We start from the raw sequence: 23,092 nt of genomic DNA, 5'->3' as shown, positions 1-23,092 counted from the left end.
CCTGACTCTGTCTTGCAAGAGCTCTCTGCCCACAGGTAGGCCTCCAGTTTGTTCAAGTTGTTTATCCACTTTCACGGTTGTTTTGTTTTCTGCTGGATAGAGGCTTTCATAAGCTTCGCTGGGATAATGTGTGGGAAGTGTCCTTGGTGCCTTTCAGAGCAGAGATTGTGGCCAGAGAAATGTGTGGAATGTACAGCTCTGTCTCGGAGTCAAAATACAGGGGCCTGGCCAGCTTCTGTCTTGACCTTGACACAGACCAGTACGGTCAGCTCAGTTTTTCGTAACAGAAGAAAGGTGGCAAGATTTCTAGAACCTTCGCCTTAGGTTGGGTAAAAGATATTAAAGGCGGTGGATCTTGGCAGCCAGTGGGAGCTCATTTGTGGGGCAGAAGTGTCGTCACAAAAAGAATCTGGGATTTGAGTCCTGCCTGGCTGTCAACGGGCTCCTCCAGCTCGAGTTGGCAAGGACATCAAGTGAATGATCAGGTGAGGTGATTTGTTGCCGATTGTTGCCACTGTGATGCATGGCTGTTTGAGTGCAGCATATTCAGTTCCCAGTGGCTATAATCATCTGAGGTGTTTTCTTTGTGATGGATGAGTGAGTCAGAATGGACATCCAAAGTAATCATTTGATGTATTTAGTGTATATATCTTTCTGATTTCTTGCAGGACATCTAGTATAACTTGCTTATTCTTGTGTTTATTATTATACATGCACTTAACAGTTGCATTTGCCAAGTGTGTTAATATTGCCTATATATATAATATATAATATATATGTATACATTTGAATGTTATTCATTTGACATCTGGGAAAGCCTTTCTGTTAGAGAGCATTGCATAAATAATACCCCAAGCCTAATTCTGAAAACCAGTCTTTGGTGTGCTCCATTTTATAAAGTGAAACCCCTTTTTAGGTGGTGTTGCGTTATATGTATTGCTTCGTCGTGTTTGAGCCACCGTGTGGGAGAGTGATATTTTGTATTATCTGACTACGTGCCAAGTAAGTCAATACCACACCTTTCTAAATACCTGAACAGGAAAACACTTCGAGCAACTTAAGATTCTGAATTATAATTAGGCAGTACCACAGTATTCTCTTGAAAGACTGTTGCTCTATCAAACTCTGAGCTTGAAAACAACCTGGTCTTGACTGTCCCAGTGGCCTATTATTAGGAGGTCAAATGATCTCCAAGCTGAGAACCTTGCATACAGTTTCTACAAAAGCATTTTATCTGCCACAAATCAGCATTCAATCCTTAAAGTCTGCTACGGATCCATACGATGTGCCAGCTGAATAGTCCGTGTGTTCGAGCTCTGGTGGGTCTTTCTGATCAACACATTCATCCAAACATACAGAAGCTTACCAAGCATTAACTAAGCCATGGTCATTACAGAAGAAAGCCATCCTTTTACAAACAAGCTCTGTATATTGCACACTAACTCTTTACCCAAAAAGTCTGACATGACCTTCTGAATCGGCAGGGGCCCGAACTTCAGATCATTTGAATTGTCACAAATAAGCCTATGACAAACTGCTAAAGAGCAAAGTTTAAAGAGTGCTTCCAACAGCAATCTGCCCTCTTGAATGTAACCCTAGACAGGTAGTGCGAGACAAAGTCATTAGTAGATAACTCTTGAATAGAATGGAATTCGGGAAAACAACATCATTCACTTTACAGAGCACCATAAGTATCCATCTAATCCCAAACTTATTTCAACATGTACTTGTAGTCAATGGTGTCTCTATTCATTAGTACACAGATGACACACTGTTCCAGCTAAGGTTATCCAGGAGTAATATCATTACTTACTGGAGCATGATACACCTTGAATAGACTTTCTCTTATAAGCTTCATCTGAGAAAGCAGAATTTCTCTTGCTTCACACCAACAACTCCTCACCCAAATCCAAAAATGGCTGAAGGACTGAATTCTTCTTGGAATCTCCCTTATGTCATTTCCTCAGACAAAATCATCTGGAATCATCATCATATTCAAGCTGTTACACAAACTGCACACAAAGGAGCTACATATGTCCCATCTAACAATTAAACATTCTCAAACCCTTCATACTAAAACAATATTTTAGGATCGTGATCCAAGCATTGGTGCTCTCATACATTGATTAAGGTAAGGCAATATTTCGGAGTCTATGCAAATCTTTTCTGGCTAAAATGAATTAATCTCACAATCTAGCGCTCTTCTTCTTTCTTGAAGCCAAAAAAGAATACATCAGATACACAAATGTGCTCCTATCAAACTCCTCACACACCTATTCAAAGCACTACACTACTTAGGCCCACCTACCTGAACAGTCGCATGGCGTTCCGTCAACCAGCCAGACACCTCCACTCCGCAGGACTCCTACTCAAACACATCCCAAGCATTAACAGAACCATATCAGGAGGACAGGCGTTCTCTTACATCGCTCCTAAAGTGTGGAACGGCCTTTCACTTCACAGAGCTGCCTCCTCTATTCTTCTCTTCTTGAATTCTGCAAGAAGCTGAAGATATGGATTTTCAATTAACCAACCTACTACAGGCAGTGCCAGGCACAAACACCTGCTCAGCACCAGGATACAATTGCGGGTGATGGTTACAAATACAGATAACATTCGTCTCAGGTCCTTGGGCAGGTTGTTCCATAGTTTTTCTCCGGATAATATTAGTGATCTGCGTCCAAATCTGAAGCAGAGTCCTTCAAGTCGGCGGTGGAGGAACTGGCAAATTGATGCAATTGGAAGTGGTTTGATAAGTAGTTGGGAACTTTTAAATATGGCTGCTTTCCAAACTAAGAAACTGAGTTGCTTAGTTTGGAAAGCTAGTTAGTGGAGTGCCAGGAATGTTGGGATCTCAAAGTGGATACATGCTTTTTCTCAAAACAAAGTGGCTCTGTTTTGAGCTTGCTAGAGTTTCTGCATAAATGCTTGGGATAATTAGGTAGCTTGTATTGAAGTCTGGCAATTACAACTGCATTGGGCTAGCAGTCTGCAGTGTTGGATAATTAGCAGCTGGGTGTATATTTGCTCATGCGAAAATTTTTCACAAAAGTTTACATAAACATATTTGACATTCAAATATTGAAAGCTCTGAAAGGCATGGGAAAGTGTTGAGTTTTGCAAAAAAAAAAATTCACCAGGTGACAAAAAGGTGGTCAAGACATGGGCCAGCAGAACACATGCTAGGACACTGAATCACAAAAAATTCTGTTAGTGGTTAATCTGTTCAAAGACAAGAACCAAATTGGAAGAATACATGCTCAATCTGGGCCTATTTTTTAGTGTAGCATAACAGTTGAACATTTTCAAATCTGTCTATCAATTTATTTAAACGTGCCTTTTTTAGATTGCAAAACGCCTTAGAGGTTGTACATGCACGTTTCCCATATAGTTTTAGATGCTAATCTTTTACCCATTACAAAAATTAGAACCACACAAGTTCTTATGCTTATTTTGTAAACAGTATATGAGTTGGTCTTTTTAACATCTATTTAGAGAACATGCTTTGGAAGGTTATGCATAAATCTTTTTGCTAAAGTAGTAAAAAAAATTAGAAAACTTAGAAGAATGGCAGGTTATTAGAAGAATGATATAAATGGGTGCCAGCTCAAAAATTAGTTTTTAAAAATCAGAGAAAGATTTTAACATTCTCATGTGGAGGATCAGGGTGCCAGTGGTGTCATTCGCATCATCAAAAACAAATGCAATGAAGCACAAAGACAACTTTCTGATACTTTAAAATGTATTAAATTGCATAGCAATCCCCTCCTTACTCTATAACTAACTTAGATATTTTACTGGAGGACTGGATCAATTTCACCTCATTAATCATGATTAATTTAAATGTCTAAACAGGACAAATCCAGCCATTTATGTATCTGCCCCATTCAATATACAAATTCATTTACCTGCTTTAGGCAGAACCATTATTGCTGGCTGTGACTCTCTCAGAATTTGTTTCTAAAGATGCTCACCCTTTCTTGCTGGAATTTGTCAGCTAACTTGCTGTGTCAAGGATTGAAGGGGCAGTCTTAATATATTTTAGGACATCCCTTGGAAATAGGCATATAGACTACATTTTAGGTACTTTCAACTAAAGCCTGTATAAGTCTACTTCCTTTGACAAGGGGATTTTAACAGTAGAATGTTTAATACAATCATACCAAGCATACTATTACAACACTCTGCTGATGCACATTATTATAGTCCGCCTGGAGGACTACATGTTAAGAGTTAAAAAATGGTACCTACCAACAGATATATAGCACTGACATGGGGACCTCTTATACCAATCTTCTGTCAGGTTGGTGTGAGAAGGACCTTGCATGGCTGATTGCATGGTAATATATCAAATAGCAGATCATGTGAACATGAAACATGGACGACCTGGTTCGGATTTGGAATTTGTCAGAATAGCTGGTATGTTAGCGCCTCTTATTTTTATAACAAAAAATGCCATTGTTACAAATAAATCTTGTAGGAAACATATGGCTAGTTAGTGGTTCAAACATCCAAAAGTCCCATCCTAGAAAGCAGAAAATATTAACGGAGGGGAGTTGGGCCGAATCTGCAGAAATAGTACTAACTATAGTTTTCATAAGTCAGAAGAGATGTAATTCTGTTTTAGCAAAAGATTTTAACAAACTAACTAAAGACCAATACCCTATGTGCAGTCTCTATAATTGCTTGCAATGTATTGCAATGTATTACTCAGTAGCGAGCAATGTAATCTGAATGGGAATAAGGAATTGATTAAATCAGTTATCAGCTGGCTCTCTGCAGATATTTACTTAACAGACGTGAAATGCTCAAAATTGACCACAATTTGAAACAATATTTAATGGACTTTCAGAAGATCTAGATTTTTGTGTCAAATCTTCAGTTATAGTGGTCACTGATAAAATAGAGCTCCTGTGCCTTCAATACCAACAATGTGATTAAGAAACATGCAGAGAAGCTCTCAGGTTAGTAATAAATGTTGTACATGTGAAATATGGTGGAACAAACATCATTTGTTAAGCTACAACACCCATCTCCAATTTCAAGAGAAGCAGTACCACACATGTATTTATGTGAATGCAATAAAATATGTTTTACAAACAAATATCTGAACACAAAAATATTATGTACACAATTAAGAACAACAAGTTTAATTTTTTTAAAATTTGGAATGTCTACACTTTCACTACAAAGCAGAGGTAACGGAATATAAAAAATTAGAAAATACCAAAGTGAAAAATAAAGCTGTTGACCAAAATAAGAGCTTATATTAAATATCAGTTAGTGGTTTTGACTGTAGTTTTCTTATTTTCAAATGTTTTCTTTTGAAGTTCTGTATTTATGTCCCGTAACTTTAAGGCCCTCACTATGAGTGGCCGTAAAAAGGGTGCAAAATTAATGACCTATTACATGTTTATTCCTCTGAAAAGGGGCACAACAGGCAGAGTTTGATTCTTTGCATACCAAAATCTACATGAATATTAACCAGGCATTTTGTCATTGCAAATTTCGGTAGGTTACAAATGCCGCAATTCGGCTGGGAAACAGTATAAATGAGAGATTTGTTGCTAATAACGAAAAGAAGAGACTTAAATACACATTTTTACCTTGCACCTGTGTGGAACACAGCTCCTTTGCCTTCTCCCTCATCATTTTGGGAATTAAGACATCAGTTTCTACATGCCGCAACTTAGGTTCTGGATTAGAATCTTCTACAAAAAAAAAAAAAATCTACTATAAGAAAACACAATACATAAAAAGCATAAATGTCCTCATTGTTATGAGAGTGCTTTATTTGCATTTGGGAGAAATGAGACCAGATAATCAATTTGACACAAAGGAGAATCACCACACCATGCAAAAACGAATACAGGAAAAGTGTTTTGCAGACTACAGAAATAGATCAAATGTAAATAAGATGCACTACTATAAACAATTTAAAAACTAGGACTTTTTTAGGCGAAAGTCAACAAATGAAAATTGCGTCTCAGTTGATGTCTTCAACAATAAAAACAAAAAAGAATTTGTAAAAAAAAAATATATATATCTGTAAAAGTGAAAAACGAATACTCCCCTTATGCCCAGGTTATTTAATAGCCAGGAAGTTAGAATGCTATGCAGTTATGTACAGCATTGTAGAGGAGAATTCCTTTAATCAAATGTGTATTTTCTTTGGTTTGTGTGTAATATGTTAGTTAGGAATATTGAATATAAACATAAACAAAGATACGAATACAGAACCTATACAATGGGTCAGCAATTAACATCTTAAGTGCATCTTTCGACCATTGTACAACACTGGGGAGGGTTAGAAAGGCCCCTCTTTTTCCTTTCCAAGCTGCTTGGAAAGCGCTTCCAGTGTTTGTTTTCAATTCCTGTAATGACAGTCAGCGCACAGGGCGTGCTGACGTCATTACAGCAAAGTGAAAGTAAAATGAGCCAATGGGCTTGTTTAACTTTCACAGCATCAGTGCTTGGGGATCATATCTCACCCCCCCCTCCCCCCCGAACACTGATTTGGGAGAGGTATCATTGAAAAGAGAAGAATCTCCCCTAATGATATCTCTGCCCCATGGATCCATGCTTGGGCATCGCCACAGGAGAGTGATACCCAAGCAGGGATCCAACCACTAGACACCAGGTATTTTGGGGGAGCGGCTCCTTTGACAAGGGCTCGTGCTCATCTTATCCTCTACTAATTTCAGTTGCTCTGCCCCCCAGGGGATGGATGGGGGTAGTTACCTCCAATCTGCCACCCCGGGGAAGGGGGCAAGAAATCCACTAGACAACAGGGTATAATAACAAAACAACAAAAAAATATTGGGATGGGCGCGGCCCACCATAGGAATGGCCATGCCTCCATCCCACAAAAAAATCTGGGGACAGTCTTTCTGCCCCTGCTCCACCCAATGGGTGGAGATGGGGTGATTATCCCCAATCTGCCACACCCCAGGGGGGCAGAAAGCCCACTAGACAGCAGGGATTCATTTTTTAAAATATAGGTGTGGGACGGCCCACCATGTGCCATGCCCCTCACCCCAACAAGAGGCTAGGCAGTCTTTCTGCCCCCCCACCCCACTAGGAGGCAGAAAGCAAAATAGGCACCTATACTAAATATAGGAGTTGGGGCTTGGCGTGGCCATTGCTCACTTTGCCATTGGATTCAAGCTAGCCTGGCTGATGAAGGGGGTCCCAGGATGCTTGTTTCCGGTCCAGGGAAAACCTGGATTGGCAGTTTGGGCTGCACTGTTCCCATGAGGAACAGGGTCAAGACTGATTTGCATATGGCTGGTTCTGAACTGGGGTGGCAAAGTGAGCTAAAGGGATGAGTGTCTGAAAAGTTTGAGCTCCGTCTATCATCTCCTCCTGTTTGGTTTGTTCGCCTTATGTTGGAAGGGTATGCCCAGACGTGGGTCCCTTGCTCACTTGATCACTGGATTCAAGCTAGCCAGGCTGAGTAGGGGTGTTACCCCGAAACCGATCCCAGGATGCTTATTTCTGGTCCGGGGAAGAACTGGCCTTACAGTTCGGGCTGGACTGTTCCCATGGGGAACAGGGTCAAGACTGATTTGCCTTTGGCTGGGTCTGAACTGGGGTGGCAAAGTGCGCTAAAGGGATGATGGATTCAACCCAGATCTGAACTGGGTACGAGTGTCTGAAAAGTTTCAGCACTCCGTCCATCATCTCCTTGTGTTTGCCATGTCCATGGCAACAACTGCAAAAAAAACTGGTAACAGTCTTCCTGCCCCCCGAGGGTATATGGGGGAGATTACCCCCAATCTGTCCCCACCTAAGGGGACAGAAGGCAAACTAGACACCAGGGAATGTTTCTTTAAAAACAAATATAGGGGTGAGTGCTGCCCACCATGGACAAAATAATCTAGTGAGAGTCTTTCTGCTTCTCCCCAGGGGGCTGATAGGGGTGATTACCCCCAATCTGCCCCTCTGGGGATGGGAGGGAGCAGAAACCCCACTACACACCAGGGATTATTTTTTTTCAAAACACAAATACAGGGGTGGGAGCTGCCCACCAGCGGCATGGCCATGCCTCTGCCTACTGACTTGAATACGCAAAGTCATAACAAGTCAGCATTAGCGCACAGGCTTGTATCAAAAGAGACCCAAAGAACCGTTGGCAACGTTTAAAAACCCTGATAAGCCAGTGTCTAGCGGCGTTCCGGTCTCAGAAAAATGATGTCGTGCAAACAAAACACAGTGGAGCGACAATCCGGCTGTGCATTTGCTTTTTGACCCAGGCACATACTAGGAAAAGACCCCAGATTTAATGCACTCAGCAGCACACTGTTACTGGAGTCCGGTGCATATGGTCTGTGATAAATAAAAGTACACCAGGCATTATGGCCAGACTCAATGCCCCTCAAATGGGGTACATAAAATGTACGTGTAAAATACTGACAAAGCAAATTTGCATCTGGTGTACTGTGACAGCCTTTCAAATTAATGACAACAAAAAACTTGCAACTGTTGTAAAGTGTTACTATGTCTTGACGTTGTATTATAGAAAAACAAAAAGGCTGAAACGCAGACACAGCCACAAGAAACTCCAGATGGAGTTCTCTGCACGTGCTATTCGAGGAAGAGCAGAGAATGTCCAGCCATCACGTGATCTTCAGAAGCTAATTCAAGTTAACTGTTTTTTAAAGTGATGTCAGCCTGGTGCGTCTATTCATATTTCAGCAGCAGTTGTTGAAGAAACGAAAGGGCTCATTAGCAGGGGTCCAGCATGTTACGGAAGAGATGACAAGTTGCATTAGTATGGATGATTAAGTATCCGAAAAAAAAGATGAATTTCCTCTTGTCCATTTTACTACAAGAAATCAACGTAGGGAGGAGATGTGGCCTCATGGGTATAGAGCGGTCTTCCTTGGAATACTGTGGACCAGGCTCGAATCCCTGCATCGGCTCAGCCTCCAGTGATCCTGGACAAATCTCTTAATCTACATGTGCCGTAAAAATACATGTAACTAAGCCCGGTTCTGTGGTAAAGCGTTGTAATGCTCTTGGTACGGGTCTGCATTGTAAACTTTAAAAAAAAACTACCCAAAGTAGTAACTTCTCTCTTTCCGTATCTATTTGTAATGGGCATCTTAGTTTTCCACAGTTGTTCTTGTTTAATGCCAGAAGTGAAAGGAAAGATTGGAACTGCAAGCAGAGAAGGACATGGACTTCAATTCACCAAAATGCTGGGATTGAAGCGACTGAGCTTCTGACCTTCAAAGACATCACAGGGTTGACTCTCTGTCCCACCATTATTGCCTTCTAAGCCTTCTATTTGCCGCTCAGAATGTCCAAGAAATGGAGGGTGAGGAAACTAGAGACCGTAAACCAGGTTCTTGGACTGTTTCTTATATGTCGCTCACACCAGTGTCTTCTTGAACACTGAGCCCAGGGGTGGTAACGGGCAGTACGTGGGGTACCCAAGGACAAGCCTGAATAGCAACTGCTCCCCCTGGACACCCCAACTTGCATTGATGGATAAGGACCGTACACATATCATACACCGTACTGCAGCATTTACACAGCGCATTAAAAACAGGGCGAGTCAAAGCGCCTCATCAGGTGAGTAGCATGCTACATAGTGGATGAGTGCCTGGCTGGCAGTGTCCCATTTGCAGTGATCATATGTGGGAAGCATTTTGGTGTTGTACATGGGTTACCAGAGGGTGCTTTTACCTTGTATAGGGTACAGCGCAATGGAGGAGGCGTGAGATAGTCACGCAAAGAAAGGCAGAAAGAGACATGGATCTACTCAGATGATCTGCGTTACAGCTTCCGTTTGGGGGTATGGGGACCAAAACATAGACAGCTACACAGCACCGGCCAACAATAAGTGTTCTAGAATGCTTGTTTGATGTCAGCTGGTGTTTTGAGATCTAATAGGATGTAACATTCTTTACCGGATGGCCTGCATGGTGGCAATTGCTGACCGTCCACAGGAAAATTGTGTAGAGGGGTAGCAACATAAAATTGACTTACTGGGAGATTTGGTAGAGGGGCTTGTGTACATGTTTCCATTTAAAAATAGCAAAACCAAAAAGGATGATGGACGGAGTGTTGAACATTGCAAACACTCACCCCCAGTCAACTGATCTGGGTTTAATCCATCATTCTTTAGCTCACTCCACCAACCCTAGTTCAGACATGGGCATATGCATATCAGTCTAAACCTGTGCCTCATGGGAACAGTCCAGCCCGAACTGCCAAGTCATGTCTTCCCTGGACTGGAAACAAGCATCCTGGGACTGGTTTCTGGCTAATCAGCCATCATCAGCCAGGCTAGCTTGAATCCAGTGGCAAAGTGAGCAAGGGACCCACGTCTGGGCATACCCTGCCAACTTAGGGCGAACAAAGCAAAACCAAAGGGGATGATGAATGGAGTGTGAAACATTGCAAGCACTCACTCCCAGAACGCCTTCTCCCCGGCTCCCATTCCCTGAGTTCCGGATTTCGATTCGCAGTATTATCAGCTACCTTCAGGTTCCCATTCAGCCGCTCAATTCGAACATGGGTGCCAGGATTCAACGGGAAGGACCTCGTTCTGTGCTTATAACCTTCTGTTTCTTTGTTAGGTACCTCCGTTTCTTGAAAAGATACGATATGCCTTCAAGCATAAGGGTGTCTGTTGTGCTGTGCAAGAATAGCACATAGCCTGAATGGATTAGCATCAACAACAACCTCCGTATGAAGCTTCAGACTGAAGTAAGCCATTTCCGTGGCATTCTCAATAGGTTGTTTCATTTTCTCAAAACTTTTCTCAGTCAGGTGACCAATAAAATAAAACCTTTTCTTCGGCAAATCTCTCAATGTAGCACTTATAGTGGCAATGTCTCGTATATATCCGGAAAAGTAGCTGACCATGCCAAGACAAAAACGCAAGTTGACACATCTTGCTGGGATCAACATTTGACAGCGCTTGCACTTTAGCAAAATCGGGTGTCATACCCCATCAGAAAAGATATGGCCAAAGAACTTAAGCTTTGTTTTATGGAACTCAAATTTATCAGCATCCAAAGTCAAACCTACATCAGCCAATAAACAACATACTTGTGTGAGAGTTTTATCCTGCTCTTTTGGTGTAGCTACGAAAATCAATGTCATCACTATCATTGAATGCATTCATGACAGGCTGTATGACAAGTCAAATTACGTCTGGAAAACGTTCTGCAGCTGATGACACACCAAAACTTAGTCCTTTGTATCAAAACAGACCAACCTGTGTAGAAAAGGTTGTAATGTACATGCAATTTTTTTTCGAGTTCCAACTGATGATTACCTTTATTCACATCAAGGCGAGAGAAAACGTCTGCACCATGTAATTGTGTTATCATGTCAGCAATGTGTGGAACTGGATGTCGTTCTCGTTCAATTGACTTATTTGCCTGACACATGTCAACACATGTGCGTTCCACTGCTTCACTGTCCTTTGTGGGTACTACCACGATGGAAGAAACCAATGGCGAGGGACCATTAGAACGTTCAATGATATCATGCTTAAGTAATGATTCAGAGTTACTTTTCAACAGCATCTTGTAAATGGAAATCAATTCGTCTATGTCTTTGAGCAACAGGATGGACGTCCTCATTAATGTGAAACTTTACTTTCACAGTGTTACGTTTTCTTAAAACATGAAACAATTAAGGAAATTGACTTACTATTTTGTGGTGAGCATTCATGTTGCAGTTCGCCCAAGTAAGTCCCATATCAGCAGCTGTGCTGAAACGGAGTAGATAGGCACTTGAAGCACATTAATGGGTGCTTGCACCTTCGTTTTCTTGTGTTTCCTCGTCGCTACGACTGAACCTTGACTTCTTAAGGGTGTTGATACAGCCTATATATACACTTTGGTTTTCGATGGCGTAAGTTACAGTACTGGAGACAATTCATTATATTTCTCCTCAGGCATAATGTTAGACGCACCACTGTCTATGATGAAAGGTATCAAACAACCATTTATTTTTAGTATAATCTTTAGACAATGTCTGAATGACTTTGGTGCTTGGGCATGTCGACTTTTCATTGACTAACATTGCACGCTTTTCTGAGGTAAACATCAACATGGCACAACCATCTTCTTCACTTTCACTTGATACTGCTGTAGAAGAACTGTTTAACAAACATTTACATGGCAATCAACTTTGTTCAGTGTCGATTTGTCTTAACTGATGTTGCTGCCTGGCCTTGTGGGTGTGTGTCGAATGTTGCTTCTGTAAAGTCACGACGCCCACTGTATCTTCGTGCTGGGATGTACAGCTTGTTCGTCATTAAATTAATTGTACCTAATGTTCGATGAGTGTGTTTAGTCTTCCCAAAAATGTGTTGTTCTGGACTGAAAATGTATCTTTGGTCATCTACATTGGGCATCGGATTGAACTTGAGATTCTGAGTTTTTTTAAATCTGATGGTATGAGATTTCTTCTTCAGTTCGTGGCACCTTTCTTGTGACTTCCTTTACACCATCACCAGCAAGATTTTTGAGGTATTTGATCATCTTTTTGTCATCAGTCTCTTCAAGTGCATCAATGAAATCCTCAAATGTCTCTGTGGCCCTAATCCTTCTTTCGACAATATTTAGTTTTTTGGCGGAATCAAAACATGGTGGTGGGGATTTCAGGAAGGCGGAAGCATTGTAACCATTTTTGGGAGTGACTGACATTGAATGGGGAGCCCTTTCAGAGATTGTCAGCTGTCCACTAGGACTTTCATCATGTGCACCATCTCGGAGGCCCTGCGACGTGCTGGGTAAATGACAGGAAATGTAACCTCTTTCTTGTTCTCTATTGGAAAAGCAAACTTTCAGGATTCAAATTGCTGCTCTTGGCTTTCTGTACTTGGACGACCTTTGGAGTTGTTCTGAGCTCCACTCTGCAGCTTTGATGGGGTACCACTTCGGTTATGGATGGCCCTGCAAACACAATCCCACGTGCTTTCTCTGGGTCAATCCCTCTGGCACTAAGGCATGAGGACTCTCTTTACTCTGCACTAGTAAGCAAATGACCGTTTTGAATCCCTTTGCCTATAAGCGTCTTTTTGTGCTATCGGACACCTGGATCTCTACCTTGCAGAGATCCAGTTCGCTGTGTTATCTTGCACTTTGCGGCTTCTTTCAAAACCAGGTTGCATCCACCTATAGTGTTTGAACTCCGTACGAATGTATGGCTTTGAATTGCGCAGTAGCACAGTGCCTCTTTGTACAGCCTTCCCAGCAGATTATCAGCCATCAATGTGTAGACTACTCAGTGAAGCGCTCATTAACTTCAGATGCTTTGTACAGAACTGGGGCAGAGCTTTGACTCCACATACGCCAAACGCGGATTCCGCACTTTGCCCGAGGAACGTACAAGAATTTTGCTGGACGACGGCAGACTCCCTGGGAGAGCACTGTAGATCTTCAGGTTACTCATCCCCTACCTCGTCGCCAATTATAGCATCCTCCCCAGCCCGGGTACTCAACAATGACTACGCCACACACAGACTTAATATAACATGTCTTTATTCTTCTGCGTATAACTGCAAACTCAACAATCTAAATTAGCCTTCAATGCATTCCTTTCTAACACTCACATCACAGCTCTATGGAGTTGATCAGGAGCCAAAAGGATTCAGTCATTGCTAAATCGCAAGACACTACACTAAGGACAGTGCAGGGAAAGGCAGAATATTGTGGATAGTTTGGGTGGAACAAAGGCCTTATATTCTGTTGAAGGAGGGCCATTAGCCGGAGGCCTATTCTTACTGGCTGCAACTTGTGACATAGGTCCAGTCCAATTGATGGCCTCGGACAAGGTAATTTTCGATTGTTTACCTGATCCAGAGTTCGCCCCATGTCCTGTGTATTTTAGGCATGCAAAACATGGCTGGTTCCACTCACAACCATCAGGTCTTTTTTTTTTTTTTTTTTTAAATACTGTCATTGGTTATTAAGTCAAATTTAAACAGTTAAAACTTGAATTTGGGGGCACTGTGATAATGGTAATTGAGGAAATTGAACTGCATTTCTCTTCAGGGGAATTCATTTTTTTAGAGCCCATAGTTGAGCTATCAGCGGAAAGCTGTTAGAACTCAAGTAGTTAGGAGCCTGTTACCTGCTCCAGGCACGCGCTATTAAACGTGACCATGGTGCAGGGGTGTGCCAAAAATGCACCAAAGTCAAGCCCATCTGTGCCCTTCTGCGTCCGAACAGGCAGAGGGGCTAGAAACGCTGCCACTATGTACTTAGGTAAGCTTACCTATTCTGCTTCTCAACTGTTTGCTCTTCGCTCCATTGTTAGAGAAGTTTTTCCCCCATTCTCAAATTTAGATCATACTATAGCAGTTAGAAAATACCCACACTGTATGTTTATGACCACTCCCCTGCAACCAAAGACTGTGCCTTCATAAGTGCCTAATTGGAACGATGTAAGTCTAGCTCTGCCCAGAATCCATCAATCAATCAATCAGGGGTTTATATAGTGCGTTACTCACCCGTGAGTGTCTCAAGGCGCTAGGTGGGGTGGGGGGCGGCTCTGGATCAGCCGAAGAGCCAGGTCTTGAGGTCCTTCCTGAAGTGTGTGAGAAGGATCAGGGAGCGTCTGATGTTCACCGGGAGCTCGTTTCAGGTTTTTGCTGCGATGTAGGAGAAAGCTCTCCCACCGGTTCTGTTTCTGCAGATGTGGGTGACCTCTGCCAGGGCGAGGTCAGCGGAGCGGAGGTTCCTCTTGTGTACGAGGAAGAATACTCTCTTGTGGAGGTATTTGGGTCCGATGTTGATGAGGGATTTGTAGGCTTGGGTGAGGAGTTTGAAGGTGACCCTCTTCTCGACGGGGAGCCAGTGGAGGCCTCGTAGGTGGTGTGTCATGTGCTCATGGCGCGGTGTCCCGAGGACGAGTCTGGCTGCGCTGTTCTGGATGGGTTGGAGTTTGTGTGGAAGAGTGTTGTTGATTTCGGCGTAGAGAGTGTTGCCGTAGTCCAGTCTGCTGGTAATGAGTTCGTGGGTGACTGTCCTTCTGCAGTTGGGGGGATCCATTTGAAGGTTTTGCGGAGAATGCGAAGGCAGTTGAAACTAGTGGAGGTGACGGCGTTGATCTGGCGGTTCATGGAGAAGGAGGAGTCAAGGATGATGCCGAGGTTCCGAGAGTGGTCTGTAGGGGTGGGAGGGCGGTCTTCCGAGGGCAGAGAGCCACCAGTTGTTGTCCCAGGCGGAGGTGTAGGGGCCGAGGATGAGGACCTCGGTCTTCTCTGAGTTTAGCTTCAAGCAGCTGTCCTTCATCCAGGTTGCTACGTTCTTCATTCCTTCCTGGAAGCAGAGTCTGGTGTCTTCGGGATTCTTCGTTAGCAAGAGGATGAGCTGGGTGTCGTCGGCGTAGGATACGATGCAGAGCCCATGCTGTCTGAAAGGGGGGCCATGTAGATGTTGAAGAGCGTGGGGCTGAGTGATGATCCTTGGGGTACTCCGCAGCTGATTTCCGTCTGTTTGCAGAGGAAGGGAGGGAGTCGGCTCCTCTGGGTTCTGCTGGACAGGAAGGATTGGGTCCAGTCGAGGGCGGCTCCTTGTACTACCGCGACTTGTAGTCTGGCTGTGAGCGCCCGGTGTGAGACTGTGTCGAAGGCTGCTGAAAGGTCTAGAGGGATGAGGGCCGCGGTGTGTCCCTGATCTAGCAGCATGCGTATGTCGTCGGTGACAGCGAGGAGGGCAGTCTCGGTGCTGTGGTTGCTGCGGAATGGGATGCGTCCAGGATGGAGTTCTCTTCTATTAAGGCAGTCAGCTGGGCGTTTACGAGTCGCTCTGTAACTTTGGCCGCAAAGGGGAGGAGAGAGATGGGTCGGTAGTTCTTCAGGTCCGTTGGGTCGGCCGTTGGTTTCTTGAGGAGGGGTTTCACCTCCGCCCGTTTCCAGCCATCTGGGCAGATGCCTGATCTGAGGGAGGCGTTGATGGTGTGTCCTAGTTCGGGTGCGATGACTAAGGCGGCCCTGTGGAAGAAGTGCAGGGGGCAGGGGTCCGTAGGGGCTCCTAAGTGGGTTTTCTTCATGTGCGTGGTGATGAGTTAGACGGTAGCGGGATCCCAGGACGTGATGGTCGGCTTGTCGGTGGGTAGGGTGGTGGTGTTCGTAGTTGGTTCGCTGAAGTTGTCGTGGAGGGCCTTGATCTTCATATGGAAGTAGGAGTTGAGCTTGTTGCAGAGTTCCTGGGAAGGTGTGACGTCCGTGGCTTTGCAGGTGGGCTTTGCAAACTGCTGTATGACGTTGAACAGTTCCTTGGTGTTGGTCACGTTGGTCTGGACTTTGTCTCTTATGAAGGTTCGTTTGGTGTCCCTTATACGCTGGTGGTATTCCTTCAGGGCGATCTTGTGGTTGTTCCGTGCTTCCGTGGTTTTCTAGTTTTGCCAGGTTTTCTCTAGTCGTCTGCAGGAGAGAGTGGCTTCTTGAAGTTCTGTGGTGAACCAGGCAGCTTTCAGCGGGCGTTGTTTGACAGGGGAGTGGAGCGGTGCGAGCTTGTCGGAGCAGCAGGAGACCCAGCTGCAAAATTCCCTGGCTGCGGAGTTGGCGCCAGTTGTGGCGATGGGGGGGCTGTGACGGAGGGTGGTGTTGAGGTGCTTCTCTGTAACCTTGCTCCAGTTTCGCCGCGGCGGGCTCAGAGCGGGTTTGGGTGCGGTGGTGGTGTTGAAGGTGAAGTGGATGCAGTGGTGGTCAGTCCAGAGGGGCTGGGTGGTGTGGCAGAAGCGGATGTTTGTTCCTCCCACGAAGATGGGGGGTGAGGGTGTGGCCCGCTCTGTGGGTGAGTGTGTTGACCAGCTGCTTCAACCCTAGGTTGGCAGGGTTGTCGAGGAGTGGTGGAGTCGCCGAGGTTGAAGTTCATGTCCCCGAGTAAATGTAGTCCGTGGAGGTGATGGCGTGGGGTGTGGCAAGCTGGGGGATGGTAGATGCATGGTAGGTGCAAGGTCCTGGCGGTCTGTAGATGAGGGTGCCACGTAGCATGGTCCTTGGGCTTGTCTGGATCTGGACGTGGAGGTGTTCTGTGTTGGAGTGGGGGTCACTCATGTTGGATGTGGAGAGTCAGAAGGGGGTCTTGTGTACGATGGCGAGTCCTTCTCCTGGGCGGTGGGGACGGTCCTTTCTCTGGATCTTGCAGCTGTCTGGGATGGCGATGGCGGTGTCGGGACCGGAGGTGGCGTTGGTCCAAGTTTCCGTGAAGAAGGCGGCATCGGGCGAGAGGGCGTCGATCAGGTCCCATATCTCTACGGCGTGTCGGTGCAGGGAGCGCACGTTGAGAAGGATGCAAGTCAGGGTTTCGGTGGTGTGTGCATCGGGCGTTCCCTCGGAGGTCTGGGAGCTTTGTCGATGGTGAAGGATCTACGGCAGGGTCTGCACGAGAACTGCCCTTGGGTGGTGCTCGGCGAGGATCTCACGCGGTCGGCGTGTCTTTCGGGGTTGGGTGCGTGGAGGGCGGTTGCGTCATAGCAGTGGGGTCTAGGGAAACCAGGGGTCCTTGCACTGGAAGCGGCCAGGAGCAAGCTGGCTTGCCTTTGGTGCGCCAGTGGCGCAACTGCGCATCAGCCGCCACTATGAAGGTGAGGCGGAAGGGACGTGCAGCTGGGGGGCAGGAACGGGTGGTAGGGGGAGGGGTCACAGGTCAGCAGTATCGGCGGGAGCAGAGGGAAACCAGTAAACAGAATAACAGTACACAGCAATGGACACTGAGCAAGCAGAATGAAACAAACAGCAGCAGGCACAATCAGCCTCAAATAAACTTAAAATAAGCCACAGAGTACCAACAGTGAAAAACCTGAATCAGGGTAGCCTCGAACCCTGCAACGGAGGGGGCTGGCCTCAGAGGCGACACAGAGCACAGCGGAGTTGCCGGGGAGAGTGCGAACACAGGACCGAGGTCGCTCACTAGTAAAACATCACTGGGACATGTTTAATTTCTTTATGGACTATGACCCAATTGCAGTTCTTTAAAAAAAAAAAAAACAGGCTCAATGAGGCTTCAGGCAAGAGGCCATCTCAGCTTTGCCCCCTTCTAAATAGGATTCTGAGAGTGGACCGTAAATATAACAAAAAAAGGGAGGAGGTATTGCTATTACTTTTAAATAATGTATTCTGTGCAAAATGGATAAGCTGGCAACCCAAGTGTGAAGTTCTTCTTCTTTTATTGCTTCCAACTAAGTACTTTACTTGGTCTGGAGCTATAATTTATTGCCCATCTGACAATGAGGCCAATTGGAGCTCTAATATCTCTGAAGTTATCGCATCGCCCATTCTTAAACTTTCTATATTTCCTATACTGGGTGATATCAACATCCATTTTGAGAAAGTAGATTGTAGCATGGCTTCATCTGTTATAGAAGCCCTTGCGATTCTTTTTTTTTTTTTTTTTTTCCAAAAATTTTATTGAAACAATAAATCAGTTACAAGCATGGGCCTACAACCACCAGGGCCGGCCGCTAGATTCAGAAAGGATCGTACATTAGTCAAGGCAGTAGGCGACACCTGGGGCCCAGCCCCGTAAATGGCACAGGATAGCTCGAGAGAGGCAGGAGACATACAGTTAACATAAATAATCAACAAAAAACAAAAGGCGAGGCATACGGGCAGAAAACGTGGGTCAGGCTACATCCGGGGGACTTTTACTCCAAGACTTCAATTAACTATCAACAGGAGGGAGTACTGAAAGATCGGGGGCCTTGCGATTCTTAAAGTTTAACTCATTTCGAACTTACCTACTTATGCTGCTGGCCATATTCACCAACCATAGTAGTTTACAGACCGACCACCGTCTCCCTTTAACATGGACGCCATCGAGATCTGGAACCTGCTCGACACCACAGCCCCAGACGTCGCCTTCTTCACGGAAACCTGGATGAACGCCTCCTCCGCACCTGACATCGCCATCGCCATCCCAGACGGCTACAAGATCATCCGAAGGGACCGCATCAACCACACCGGAGGAGGCATCGCCATCGTCCACAGGACCACCATCCGCATCACGACCAACACCGTTGACACCCTCGCTAACGCCGAGCACCTGCACTTCCAAGTCCACATCAACCCCAACACCACCCTCAGAGGCACCCTCATCTACAGACCCCCGGGACCACGCACACAATTCAGCGAAGACATCGCCGACTTCATCAGCCCGCACGCCCTCTGCTCCGCTGACTACATCCTCCTCGGGGACCTCAACTTCCACCTGGAGAACAACAACGACCGCAACACCACCACCCTGCTGGACAACCTCGCCAACCTGGGACTCAAGCAGCTGGTGACCACCCCCACCCACTACGCCGGACACACACTCGACCCCGTCTTCTCATCCAGCAAGGACATCGCCTTCAGCCAAGCCACCGGACTCCACTGGACAGACCACAGCTGCGTCCACTTCAGCTTCGCAAGGACCACGATCCACCACCACCAACAACAGGCTGCACGCAGGAACTGGAACAAGATCACAGCCGACCAGCTCGCTTCCTCCCTGAGCACGAACCCCCCCCACCAGCACAACGAACCCTAGCCAGGCGGCCACCAACCTCACGAAGTGGATCAGCGACTGCGCAGACTAGCTCGCCCCCCTGAGGACCCCGCCCAGCAGACCCGGCAGCCAGAAAGCCCCATGGTTCACCGACGAACTCAAGAGCTCCAAGAAGAACTGCCGAGCCCACGAGAGAACCTGGCGCAGAGACCCAACACCGGACAACAGGACTGCCCTCAAGCTCGCCACCCGGAAACATCACCAACTCATCCGCGCAACCAAGAAAACTGCATTCAAGGAACGACTGGACAACAACGCACACAACAGCATAGAACTCTTCAACATCGTCAAAGAGCTCTCCAACCCCAACGCCGGAAACAACGACATCACCCCTTCGCAAGACCTCTGCAACTCCCTCGCCTCCTACTTCCACAACAAGATCGCGGACATACACAACAGCTTCAGCACTCAACCGACGAGCACCACGACCGAGCCACCGCCCCCCACCACCACCCTCCGCTCCTGGACTCAGATCAGCACCGAAGACACCGTCCGCGCGATGAACTCCATCCACTCCGGATCTCCAACCGACCCCTGCCCTCACCACATCTTCAACAAGGCCGACGCTATCATCGCACCCCACCTGCGGGACATCATCAACACCTCCTTCGACACCGCTACCTTCCGGGAGAGCTGGAAACACGCCGAACTCAGCGCTCTACTCAAGAAGCCATCGGCTGACCCCACCGACCTCAAGAACTACCGCCCCATCTCGCTGCTCCAGTTTCCTGCAAAAGTCATCGAGAAGACCGTCAACAAGCAGCTGGCCGCCTTCCTCGAGACGAACGGCTCCCTCGACCCCTCGCAGTCTGGCTTCCGGGCCAACCACAGCACCGAGACCGCCCTGATCGCAGTCACCGATGACATCCGAGCGCTGCTCGACAACGGAGAAACAGCGGCCCTCATCCTCCTCGACCTCTCCGCGGCCTTCGACACTGTCTGCCACCGCACCCTAGTACAACGCCTCAGCAACGTCGGAGTCCAGGAGAAGGCACTGGAGTGGATCATCTCCTTCCTCGCTGGAAGGACACAGAGAGTCCGCCTCCCCCCGTTCAGATCCGAAGCCACCGAAGTCATCTGCGGCGTCCCTCAAGGCTCCTCGCTCAGTCCAACCCTCTTCAACATCTACATGAGCCCCCTCGCAGACATCGCACGCCAGCACAACCTCAACATCATCTCCTACGCCGACGACACCCAGCTGATCCTCTCCCTTACCAACGACCCCGCCACCGCCAGAGCCAACCTTCACGAAGGGATGAAAGAGGTAGCCAAATGGATGAAGAACAGCCGCCTGAAACTGAACTCGGACAAGACGGAAGTCCTCATCCTGGGATCCTCACCCTCCGCCTGGGACGATTCCTGGTGGCCCCCCGCTCTAGGCAGCGCACCCAAACCAACAGACCACGCACGCAACCTGGGCTTCATCCTGGACTCCTCCCTCTCCATGACCAGACAAGTCAACGCCATCTCCTCGTCGTGCTTCAATATCCTGCGCATGCTACGTAAGATCTTCCGGTGGATCCCCACCAAGACCAGGAAGACGGTCACCCAGGCCCTCGTCACCAGCCGTCTGGACTACGGCAACACCCTCTACGCCGGAACCACCGCCAAACTCCAGAAGAGACTCCAGCGGATCCAGAACGCCTCAGCACGACTCATCCTGGACATCCCCCGTCGCAGCCACATCTCCGGACACCTGAGAGACCTGCACTGGCTCCCGGTCAACAAGAGAATCACCTTCCGTCTCCTCACCCACGCACACAAAGCCCTACACAGCCAAGGCCCAGGATACCTCAACGGCCACCTCAACTTCTACGCTCCCAAACGCCAGCTCCGTTCGACCAGCCATGCCCTCGCCGCCGTCCCCCGCATCCGCAGAGCCACCACAGGGGGGCGGTCCTTCTCCTACCTCGCCGCCAAGACATGGAACCCCACCCACCTCCGCCTGACCCAGGACCACCTCGCCTTCAGGAGGCAACTCAAGACCTGGCTGTTCGAGCAGTAGCGGATCCCCCCCCCCCCAGCGCCTTGAGACCCTCTGGGTAAGTAGTGCGCTATTAAATACGATGATTGATTGATTGATTGATCCTTTTGCAATCCCACTCTCCCCATCTGTTCAACCAGGACCCCAAATGAGAGAGATCCTAAAGACATATTTTGGCAGGCGCTGGTCTAAGCTTAATATCCCAGCCCTTAATTCTCTACCTGAAGCCAACTGCCCCACATTGAGCGATTCAGTAGAATCTGACACTCACACTTTAGACTCCTGGATCAGATCCTCACTTGACGTGTTAGTTCCCACACTAACAAAAAACTCCATTGAATTCGGACTCCTGCCCCATGGTACAATGATTTATTGCAGTGCAAAAATAACTTCCTAGGCAATTAACATTTTTTGTATATTGCTATGTAAAACGTGTCCAAGTAGTATAGCCAAAAACAGTATTTAAAAATATCACATAAATGTTTATTGTTAATATGATTCTTACAGAATCATGGGCAAAATCAATAAAAAAAGCAATTCAACAATGCATTTATACATAGTATAGACATTCAATGTATTGATGTTCATTAAACAACAATTAAAAGTAGAAACAAATCTGTGGCCATATGATCATCTTCTACGCGCGTTTCGGCGAAAAGTACGCCTTCGTCAGGAAATGCCACAATTCCTGTTGGTTGGAGAAAATGTATTTAAAAAAATGATATTACATGAATAATTTTTTGTTTATATATCTTTTACATAAAATTGGCTATAAACTATACAAGGACACTTCACATACAGCGAGAATCTGTTATTCTCACCCAAGGATAGAGAGAAGAATAATATTAACATTTAAGATGATTGTACATGAAAATGATAAATATCTTTCTAAAGTGTGGATAATGGAACGTCTAGCGATGGATGAAAGAAGGAAAGGGGGGAGGAGAGAAGAAAAAAAGGAGGTTGGGGAAAGGTTATGTATTAGAAAAACAGAAGAAAGAAGAGAGGAGGGCGAAATGAAAAAAAGAAAGAAAGAGTTAGAACAGAAAAAGAGACAAGCAGAAAGAAAGAAAGCTGGGAGGAGAGAAAAAAAGAAAATAAAAGAACAAAAGGGAAGAAAAAAGAAAATAGGAAAAAAAGGGAAGAAGGAAGAAAAAGGAAAGACAAGAAATGAGGAAGAGTCCAATAGGTAAAGGAGGAAGACAAATGAAAAAAGAAAAAGGGAAAGACAGAAAATGGGATGTGAAAATGGTTGATCAAGTAGGAGTATGATGACAGATGCCGAACTAGTTAGTTATTTGTGAACATCATTTAACAGAAAAGGTAGCTCTACTGATAGACCCTGGAAAGATAAAGAGCAATGCTTACTTCAAGATGTGGTCTAGCGAATGGATAACAGGTGAAGGATTTATCTGGAGGTAGTGTTTGACGGTCTGAAATGACCAAGAGACAAGATATAAGGAACTCAGTAATGATGTCCGCCAAGAGCTGTATCACTAGGAGGAATCTTCCAGTACCTGATAATTGATGTAATGCCTTTAACCATGGGGTTTCACAGTAAATAAAAAGAGCGTTGCCGGGT

General features: G+C 46.1%; 1 protein-coding gene across 5 annotated transcripts in view; it reads right to left on the bottom strand.

Annotated features, from left to right (window-relative positions):
- CMC1 (C-X9-C motif containing 1) overlaps positions 1-23,092 on the bottom strand; it is a 223,076-nt gene that overhangs the window by 93,156 nt on the left and 106,828 nt on the right. For all 5 annotated transcript variants that reach the window (XM_085630554.1, XM_085630557.1, XM_085630558.1 and 2 more), the window contains one exon: positions 5,607-5,711. In XM_085630554.1, coding sequence (XP_085486680.1) covers positions 5,607-5,711 — 105 coding nt within the window. The remainder of the gene's footprint in view (positions 1-5,606; positions 5,712-23,092) is intronic.

Source organism: Triturus cristatus, chromosome 10, assembly GCF_964204655.1.
Source record: "Triturus cristatus chromosome 10, aTriCri1.1, whole genome shotgun sequence".
Classification (NCBI taxonomy): Eukaryota; Metazoa; Chordata; class Amphibia; order Caudata; family Salamandridae; genus Triturus; species Triturus cristatus.
The sequence above is the reverse complement of the archived record's forward strand: the minus strand, read 5'-3'. Positions and strand labels throughout refer to the sequence as shown.